General features: G+C 33.9%; 1 protein-coding gene across 1 annotated transcript; it reads left to right on the top strand.

Moving 5' to 3' along the window:
- Positions 1-4,134: 4,134 nt before the first annotated feature.
- On the top strand, positions 4,135-9,586 carry LOC132039772 (psbP domain-containing protein 3, chloroplastic). The gene is made up of 10 exons (XM_059430292.1): positions 4,135-4,329; positions 4,434-4,500; positions 5,494-5,603; positions 5,685-5,750; positions 6,405-6,485; positions 6,567-6,649; positions 6,736-6,811; positions 7,726-7,844; positions 7,995-8,039; positions 9,026-9,586. The coding sequence occupies exons 1-10, from the start codon at positions 4,218-4,220 to the stop codon at positions 9,050-9,052; spliced, it is 786 nt and encodes a 261-aa protein (XP_059286275.1). The 5' UTR covers positions 4,135-4,217; the 3' UTR covers positions 9,053-9,586.
- Positions 9,587-9,820: the final 234 nt, after the last annotated feature.

The following is a 9,820-nucleotide window of genomic DNA, read 5'->3' as shown; positions in this document are numbered from 1 at the left end:
TAGTACAGTATAATTATTGATTGCATTTAATTCCAACACCTTCCTTCCTTTTTTTTTTTTTTCAAATTTAGCAATATGAACACGTGACCTTTGGCTAGGTGTAAAAATATGTACTCTCTGGAATGTTTACATTATATCAAAATTTTATTTCTACCCTATGTCAGCGCGAATCAAAATATAACAGAGCTTAAATGCGGGTATCGAACATCGGGTGAAAAATCAAAGAAAAGAATTATTTCTAGGTTCCATGCATTATATATATCATTTAATGTTTATACCGTCAAACCTTTCTATAATAATTATTCGTCATAACAACATTTTACGATAACGACATATTTTTTCTCCGGAATCGATTTTTCTGGTGATATTTTATTTCTCTGTAACAGCACCCTACATATAACAGTAGTGTAATTCATTATAGCGGTCACTCTTTGTAAAATCATTTCCCCATAACAGTCATACTCAAATATTGTATAATAATATTATGTAAGAAATATAATATGTGTACATATAAAATAATAAAATTTTAATGATAATCATCATCAATGTCATGCACATACTAAATTTCAAGTACGAATGCCACCATTTATATGGAGTTTGACGCAACACTTATAATCCTTGAAACTTATACTGATGAAGAGATTATTGCGCAAGTCATTTAAGTGGAAGAACTAGAGACAACGGATGCAGAAGGTGACAACAAAAGTGCTAATGAATTCCCTTTTGCTGGAAGCTTGGACTAAAATCTTCATAAATTCAAGCGTTATATTATCACTAAGAGAGTAGAATTTACCAAATAATCTACAATTGTAGAATTTTTACGTCAAACTTGAAATAGTTAAATTTTTAATGTATTTTAAATGCATATGTTTCTTAGATTTTAATTTTTTATCGGTACGATACAGCTAGTTAATGCATTTATAAGTCTTTTCAACTGTAATTAATGAAATATGAAAAATCAATTGACATTTTAAAATTAACAAATATTTTGTTTTTGTTTATAACATAAAAGTGTAGAAAAATAATTTTTACGTATTTTTATTTATAATAACAACTACATGAGATCTAAACATCAAATTTCAGTATACATAAATAACAGCAGCTCACTATACCAGCGATGAAATTTCCAGACGAACATTATCATTATATTATAGAGAAGTTTGACTTTATAAAAACATAATATTGCATTCCTTAATTTAGTGTAGAAGATGAATGTGATAAGTTTGCGAGTTTATCCTATCAGTAGCCTTTTTACATTCATATTTAGGAATAATTTCATAGACCTTTTTCAGATTTGGCTTCACAAGCTTATCTCTTTCATCGTTTATGTTTGTGATATTACACGCATCTTCGTTGTTTTAATTTATTTTTATTTTTTTGGTAACAATTCTTGTAACCTATTTATTAATATAAATAATTATGATTTGACACAACAACTGACTGAAACATTTTAAAAGAAATATTACAGTAGATTGATAATTCATGCAAAACAAATATCAGTATGACGTATTCTCTAAATATTAATATAATTGATTCAGAGAGTGAAGAACTTATATTTGGACTGGCCCAAGGCACAGTTAGTTTATTGATAGTGTTAACTGTTAACAAAGGAATTTTTTTTAAAAAGAAAAAGTATCTAAAATTCGAGGAGAAAATTTGTCTTTCTGGGAGTACTTCACGAAATTAAGAAGTAATACACTAGTGTTTGCTTTTTTGGAGTGAAATACTTTACAATTCAAAAATAGCTGTAAAACAATTATAGCTTAGTGGTGATTGATCTTTATCTACCTTCATTTTTGATACTATATGCCATATGCTAACCTAATATGTGCTTGAGACCTATGTCCTCACCATTGGCCTTGTCAAAGGTAAAGTCATGTTCAAGGATGAACGTAGTTGGTTTAAATATGATAAGCTAAGTCATAAGCTTGATTCTTCTATCATATCATAAAAAACATACCAGGGAAAAGCTAAAACAACACCGAAAGTCCTAATGATTACCGAAATCAATTTGGAATGTCTGAAAAAGTCATCATTTAATATTTAGTGTTATTTGTCTTGCTGTCCTACCACAAAGAAGGCTACTATATCCACATTAAGGTGAAAAGATTTAGATATATGGGCCCTTGTACCCAAAATATCTGCGTTGATCAGATTGTGCTACAACTCACTTCACCAACCCAAAGCATATAGATCCACCCAAGTTATAAACACTCAAATCGAACTCAGCCAAGAGGACACAGTGGTGTGAGTGCCCCTAGTGACTTAATCGTTTTCAATTTCTATCGCGCCTTAGCTTGACCCAGTATACTCCCAAAGGATCAAAACCTTCTACGCTCCACGTTGGATTTATAGCTGTACATTTCCCGTTAGTCTAGAATTTTGACCTCGTGCCAGGACCTACGAGCCAAGGGGTAGTCTTAGGTAGACAATTTTAATTGCTATTTCACGAGGCAATCCACATCGATGTAATGAAACTGAAGGATCCACGATAATGAGAGAACATTTTGAATAATCAACTCGTTTGCCAAGCAAAGTCTCACAAAATCTTCCCTCTTTGCCTAAGAGAATGTAGTGTACCGTACAAATAGTTCAAGCTAAAATTGATTCTCTTATCAGGGGCGGACCCACCTTGAAGGGTGGGGGGACACGTGCCCCCCGTAACTTCGAAAAATATTATATCTTGAAAAATTATCATATATTTTGAAAGGACCCCTTAAACATAATTGCCAAAGTAGTTCAGTTGGTAGGAGTGCCCCTAAGCTGATGCTCTCATTGATTGCGACCCGGGTTCGCATCTCGACTCCTACAATTTTTTTTTTTAATTTGTGCAGTAAACTGCTGTACAAACCTGCATTTAATGCAATTTTTTTTAAATCTTTTTATTGTTTAGTCCCCCTCCCATTTTACTTTTTCATTAAATCCCTCCCCCCAAAAGCCCCAAATTTCAAAAGATCTTTTCCCACTTCCCACTCATTTTTTTCCAACGTAATAAGCAAAAAAAAAACTCATTTGGCTCTCACTATTCTCAAACCCTTCTTCCATTATTCCATTATCAAGTTTCTCACAAATCACTAAGTTAGGAACGTCACCCATAGGCGAATCTATTGTCGATATTCATTAATTTCTCTGGCAATCGAATTCGAGCCAACAATCGGATTTCTCTTACGGTAAAGCTTTCCCTTCTTTTTTAGTGATTAATATAGATTACTTATTATATAACTATATAATAGTATTTAATTACTAGGGATTGAGGAATAAATAACTTTATATATTTTATTTAACTAAAAATTATATTATCTTATATTAAGCCCTAAAATCTTATCATTCTTAAATTTGGGATTTTGTACAATCAACTTAAGGTCTTGAAAAGTCAGTTTTTTTTTTTTCAAATGGATTTGGGAGAAGTTTATTGGTTATTTATCCTCTTTTTAATAATATAAGGATGATAATGAGCCTAAGATGAATTACGTAGTACTATTAGTGATTTTTTAAAAAAATAATTGTTTAGTTTGTTACTTTGAGAAGGAAGTATTTGCAACTGTAAGCAATGATGCTACTATTGACCATTTTCAAAAAATAAAACGCAGCGAGTTCAAGTATGAGTTGATGATGTACTTTTGTTATATTAATACCAAATTAATTATACTTTGATAATATTAAAATTTGTACTTTGCTATTGTAATCAATCAGTTTTTTAAGAGTCACACGCCTAACTAATTTGTCGCTAGTAATTGGCGCTCTAAAGATAATGGTGCTCCTGTTGCGCTCAAATCCCGGGTCCGCCTCTGACTCTTATACGGATCAAACTATTTATGGAGAATTGGGCATTAGGTCGGAGGCGAGAACTTAAAAGTGAATCATTCAAATAAGTGGTGTTTGCGTCAAATCATATCCATTTATTATGATTTAATGATGCAAGAATATATATTAATTAATCATCATTAAAAGATTAAAAAAATTAAGAGTAACCACATATTATGCATCTTTTTAATTGGGAAAGTAAATGGTAGCAGATCTTTTCATTGATAAACTGCTTCATACCTATTTTTCACTTTGATAAAAAAATTTTAAAAAAACCTTAAAAAAGAAAAAGGAATAAAAAGGCTGCCAGAGTGGAATTTCCAACTGTTTCTCTAAGGAATATCAGAAAACTGGTTGGTTGAGAATTGGATTTGGTGGACATAGAAAAATCTCTAATCCTTCAGAAAAAAAAAATGGCGACTCTTTCATGTTCATCTCCTTCTTTGAATTACCAGCAACAAGCCTTTCTTCTTCACCATTCCCATTTGCCACGTGTCCCCTCAAACACTTGCAGTCTTCTTAAAGGTTCAATGTTTACTTGCATTATCATTCTTTATCTTCTTTGAAAAGTAGCATTACATTAACTCCCACTAGTTTTTTTTTTTCTCTTCTTTCTTTCACTTGTTCAGGTCTCAAGAAAAATGGAAACCCAAATATCTTCTGCTGCAAGAACACTGTACCTGATTCAAGAACAGGGTAATCTTTCATTTTCTTTCTTATTTTTTTTCGGGTCAATTGAGCTTTACATGTTGTAACAATAAGGAATAATACATAAACAGACCTTAAACTTGTCCTCCAACTTTGGGTGTGCACATACACAAATGCTGACGTGGCACATAAATTTTCGAGGTGTCTATACGATCATTTTGTATGTTGGAGCGTTCAACTGACAAAGTGGAGACAAGTTAAGGTGCCTACTTGTGCACACCTAAAGTTGGAGGGCTTCCTCGCTAGCTGAGGCCAAATTTGAGGGCCTGATTATGTATTTTGCCTTTTTGATAACTATGGTTCCCGGGCTCTCTTGCATACACCTCGACTCGACTTCCATTGGTACCTACCTGCTACTACTTTACACACTGTAACAATAAAGTTACTAAACTTTACGCAATATAGCAGAATAGTCAATCCTTTTTTTATTTTTATAACTGTGGTATCTAGGCCAGTTTACACGCACTTGGATTGCTTTCATGGGGTACATGGTACCTCCCACCTAGTGTTTTTGCCAGTAAGGTCAACTTGATGGATAGATTTTGTTGATATAGCGGATAAAGTTTAGTTGTTTAGTGTTACAGTGAATAAAGTCAGTAACATTAATCACCAAACTTCACTCACTAACTGAATTTCTACCTGCTATAACAGTACAAACACAAATGTATTTTGTCGATTAAAGTAACTCAACTTTATCCACTATAGCAATAAAAACACAAAATTTCACCCGCTATAACAGTAAAGTTAAAAAAAAAACTCTTTTTGATCACATTAATGTTACTGGCTTTATAGTTGGTAGTGAGTAAAATTTGGTGATGATACATGAAACTAACCTTATCTTTATCTTGTTTGTGTTTTATTTTACTCAGTTACCATGAACCGTTGTCAATTTTCAATATGCTAGATCAATGGTCAGAATACATTTGTTAACTTCTTGATGTGTTTACCTTATTTGATTCTGAATTTTAAACATTTGGATAGTGTGCAAGTTAAAGAAGAATCTTTAACCAAGAGAAGAGAGCTCCTGTTACAAGCAGGCTCTGTTGCATTTTCTCTGTCCACCTTTACTTCAATTGCATTGGCAGAGAACGGTACACTTTGATTTTATTGCTTTGAATATGCCCAGTATCCTTGAAAATGTGTACTTGCTAAAAAGGGTGATGTTATTTCAGATGTCGCGGAGGATTTTCGTGTTTATTCAGATGATGTCAACAAGTTTAAGATAACGATACCTCGTGGTATGGTTGACGTTCCATTTTTTCTTCTTGAATTCAAGTATATATTTAGGGTGTGTTTGGTAAGGAGGAAAATGCTTTCCTATTTTCCCATGCTGGTCAAAATATTTTGGAAAAGATTTTCTCTAGGAAAACAAGTTACTGAAAATAAGAAAAATGACTTCCCTTTGAATTGGGAAAACAAGTTCCATAAGCCTCCCTACCCTCCACTACCCCTAACCCCCACCCCTTGGCCACCCCACCCCCGTCACCCCCGACTCCCCACTCCCCACCCCCACCCCCACCTCTATAGTGTTTTCCTGGATTAAGTATAAATGTTTTAAGGACAACACTTTTTTGCTTACTAACCGAACACTGGAAAATAAGTAAGAAAACCACTTATTTTATAAGGAAGCATTTTCCAGGAAAACATTTTCCTTCTTACCAAACACACCGTTAGTTGCTCTTCATCAATATATCCATATGCAGAAGACGGATAATTATGATTTCAGCATTTTCTAATCTCTGATACCTGAATTCTGTAATAACTTAGAGAATTGGCATGTAAAATGTGAGAACAAAGTAGGATTTTTTGGCTTAGATATTGAGATGTAGAACTTGAAAAATTTCATAGTTGGTGAAAGAAATGTTGATAACAAGTTGAAGAATTACTTGTAGATTGGCAAGTAGGCGCGGGAGAAGGTGATGGAGTAAGGTCTCTCATAGCTTTCTATCCTCAAGAAGCTTCTAACTCAAATGGTATTAGTTGGACATTATGATGAGTCGGTTGTTCGAGCCTCATTATTATTGTATATAAACTCGATCATCTTGTTGCTTCAGTCAGCATTGTAATCACAAGCCTTGGTGCTGATTTCACTAAATTGGAATCTTTCGGGAAAGTTGATGAATTTGCAGAGAATCTGGTGAGGTTCAATTCATCTTTACTTTGAAAAACACTCATGTCCTTTTATTTTTGCTTCTTGCTTCAGTCCTCGATGATTTTTAACAGGTTAGTGGATTAGACAGAAGCTGGCAAAGGCCGGCGGGAGTGAAGGCAAAACTCATCGATAGCAAAGCTTCTAAAGGTATATGACACAATCTAAAACACTCACTAACATTTGATTGAGAACGACACCTTTTAATCTGTTGTAATTATACAGAAAAGTGCTCGGGCGAATAGATCTATAACTTTTGGTATAACAATGATTTGGTCATAGTTGAAATTTGGAGCTTCTTAAACTTTTGTTGGAGCTTAAAACTTAGGCTCTCAATTTATTTCCATTAACTTTCTGCTAAGAACCCTAGTATAGTATGGACCACAAACTGTAATTCTGAGGTTTTATTCATAAATCAATCACGGTTTGTTTATAAAACAATGAAATGGATGCTTACTATAGTGCCTACGCAATCACAAAGTGCTTATAATTTCTTGAAATCCATACAGAGTTAGCGAAAGATAGGGCAAAATGGAAGAAAAAGATCTATATATAGGTTGTACCAATTAGTCAGGAAAATGTTTGTCATATTAGTACATTTACTTTCACTATTAGAGATTTTTATGCCAGTTGAAAATATAGAAAATTTCTAGCACATTTTATTCTTAATTTTATTTTGTGTAATGTTGGTTGAATTTAAATGGAGAAACATGGTCAGTAAGGATCCATATAGCCGACCCCAATTTGTTGATACATTAGATGTTGCACTAAGAAGCACCACCTTTTTTTATTGTATAACTAAACCATTTTGAAAGTAAAACTTAATAACGATAAGCATCAAATGAATGAGAGCACACTTTCTTTTTTCAATGGATAAGAGAGTATATCCTCCATCCATTCAGAATAATAGGTCTAGCTTAATTGCAGAAACTTATCTCACTGAAGCAGTTGTGACTTCCCATTTCCTTTGCTTGAAACCTTGGAACATTATTTAAGGACGTCTGATTTTTTGAGGTAATTTCAGTTTAAGGTTGCTGATGTGTGTCATTTGTCACTCTTATCAGGGCTGTATTACATCGAGTACACTCTCCAAAATCCCGGTGAAAGTCTCAGACATCTATTTTCCGTGCTCGGGATAGCAAACAATGGGGTTTACAATAGGCTGTATACTCTCACTGGACAGGTCAGCTTAACGAAGCAAAAAGACAAGCATTAAACTTACTTTGGCTTTTTTATTTATTTATTTATTACGAGAGGATGATGAATAGTGTGATAGATTTCTCTTTACTAAGAGACTGTAAAATTGATCTTAGGATTTAAATTTATCTTGCAGTTTATAGACGAGGAGGCAGAGAAATATGGTGCCACAGTACAGTTGGTATAAGAGCATTTTCTTCTTCTTCTTCTATTGTGTGTGCTAGTTTTTGAGTGAAAATATGCATCACAAAAATGTCTATAGTTCCCAAAAGGTAGCTATTTAAGTGTGTGTAATTTTGTTCGTAAAGCATGTATAGGTAAAAGCTGAAAGATATATGAATGTGACTGCTTGATATAGATGGAAACTTACGTTAGAAAAATAAAGGATATCTCAAAAGGAAGTGTTCCTCATAGATTAGGAAGAGCTCTCTTTTTTACTTTATAAGGAACTGTGCTTTAGTGGCCATGTAAATAGCTAGAAAAAGAGTGTGCTCGCGCACATGAAAAATAGGCATGGAGGCAAAAAGCTGTGTACCTTGACTGAAATATTTCCACAGTTTTACCATACCTGTCATCTACTTTCTGAGCCTGTTTATTATATTGGATTCAGTTCGATCACCAAGTCCAGCGACGAAATAGGAAAAACTCTCAATATGGTGACCTTAATTTTAGAACATTTTATGATTTCTTAAGAGAATTCTTAATCCCGGAAATGATATTAATGTTTCTTTTTTCTGTCCCTAAGAACTTATCAAGATTCTGAGAGCTACTACTTACTACTAATATGTTAATTCCTTTCAACTCTTCTGAAAGAAAACGAAGGATATCGTGTTATTTGGTGAGAGGCAAATGTACTATCCTTGCCTTTTCACAAACCGTTGGGAACTATTAAGAACGCTTCTCAGAGAAGTTTGACTTTACTTTTTTGTTTACAAGTAACTCTACCAAGAAAAGAACAGATTGCTCCTCTGAATAAGTTTACATCAATAATTGTGTGTCGCAATGTCCTGTTTTGAAATCTTTGTCGTTTTGTTGTTTGATAAGCAAGAATTTGTGCATTAATGATTAAGCTAATCATCTAGTCTAATGTTATATCCAAGTGGATCCAAAAGTATTGAACTTCCACACGTTTGGAATCTTTCGTCTGAACTTTCTTGCACTGTGCAGGCTGTTTCTTCTTTCAGATTTATATGATGACACAACAGTGAGCGATATCACAAATTTTGGCTTGAACTTCTGGTGTGCTATTTGGTGAAAGGCAAATATCGTCGGTGATATCAGGACAGTGGAACCTCCAAACGCCAGATAGGAATATAATTAAAGTTCTGAGTAACTTATATTATGGTGACTCGGGAAAAAATGGAGCTCGTCATGAACCAACCACTTGATCAATGTTTTTTGATGAAGACTACTCGGCTAATATTAGAGTTAGTATTTGCATATATTGATACACCAAAACTGTAGGCTGTTTCAATAAATATGACCTTGGTGCAGATGTCTAATGCCCAAATTCTGAAACTGCAAACACTTCTATAGGGTGTCACTTGGCCAGTGTGAGAACCTCCAAGAATTTGGTGCTCAAGTGAATGTCTTTAAGGTTTTGATTATATATTTGTATTTTCCTCAGGACCTTAATCAGTTTTTGAGCTTTATAGTCATCAATGAAGAATCAGACTGATGAATGTAAACCTAATGCACTGGATAGTTATTTGACATTTGTCTGACCAAGAGGATCTCTTACAAGCTGTTAAAATTGCCAAATGCTAAAAAGAGATAAATTAAAGTAGTAAGGCAACATTACTGTCACGACAGCATGCAACTCCTAGCTATTTTCATCACAAATCCATTAGTCCTAGAAAACAGCCTACGTAAATACTGGGGCGGCTGAAGCCGAAAATGCCTCCTCTGCTGTCTGGGCCTTACCTTCAGAGTTTTTGACCTACGGAGCGTCAACTACTAATT

This window comes from Lycium ferocissimum, chromosome 12 (assembly GCF_029784015.1).
Source record: "Lycium ferocissimum isolate CSIRO_LF1 chromosome 12, AGI_CSIRO_Lferr_CH_V1, whole genome shotgun sequence".
Classification (NCBI taxonomy): Eukaryota; Viridiplantae; Streptophyta; class Magnoliopsida; order Solanales; family Solanaceae; genus Lycium; species Lycium ferocissimum.
Note: the sequence above shows the minus strand (reverse complement) of the source record. Positions and strands in the feature narration are given on the sequence as shown.

Coding starts and splice junctions, on each gene's coding strand:
- LOC132039772 (XM_059430292.1), top strand. CDS start 4,218: ATGGCGACTCTTTCATGTTCATCTCCTTCTTTGAATTACCAGCAACAA. Junction 6,650..6,735: donor ATGAATTTGCAGAGAATCTG/GTGAGGTTCAAT, acceptor GATTTTTAACAG/GTTAGTGGATTAGACAGAAG. Junction 6,812..7,725: donor CGATAGCAAAGCTTCTAAAG/GTATATGACACA, acceptor CACTCTTATCAG/GGCTGTATTACATCGAGTAC.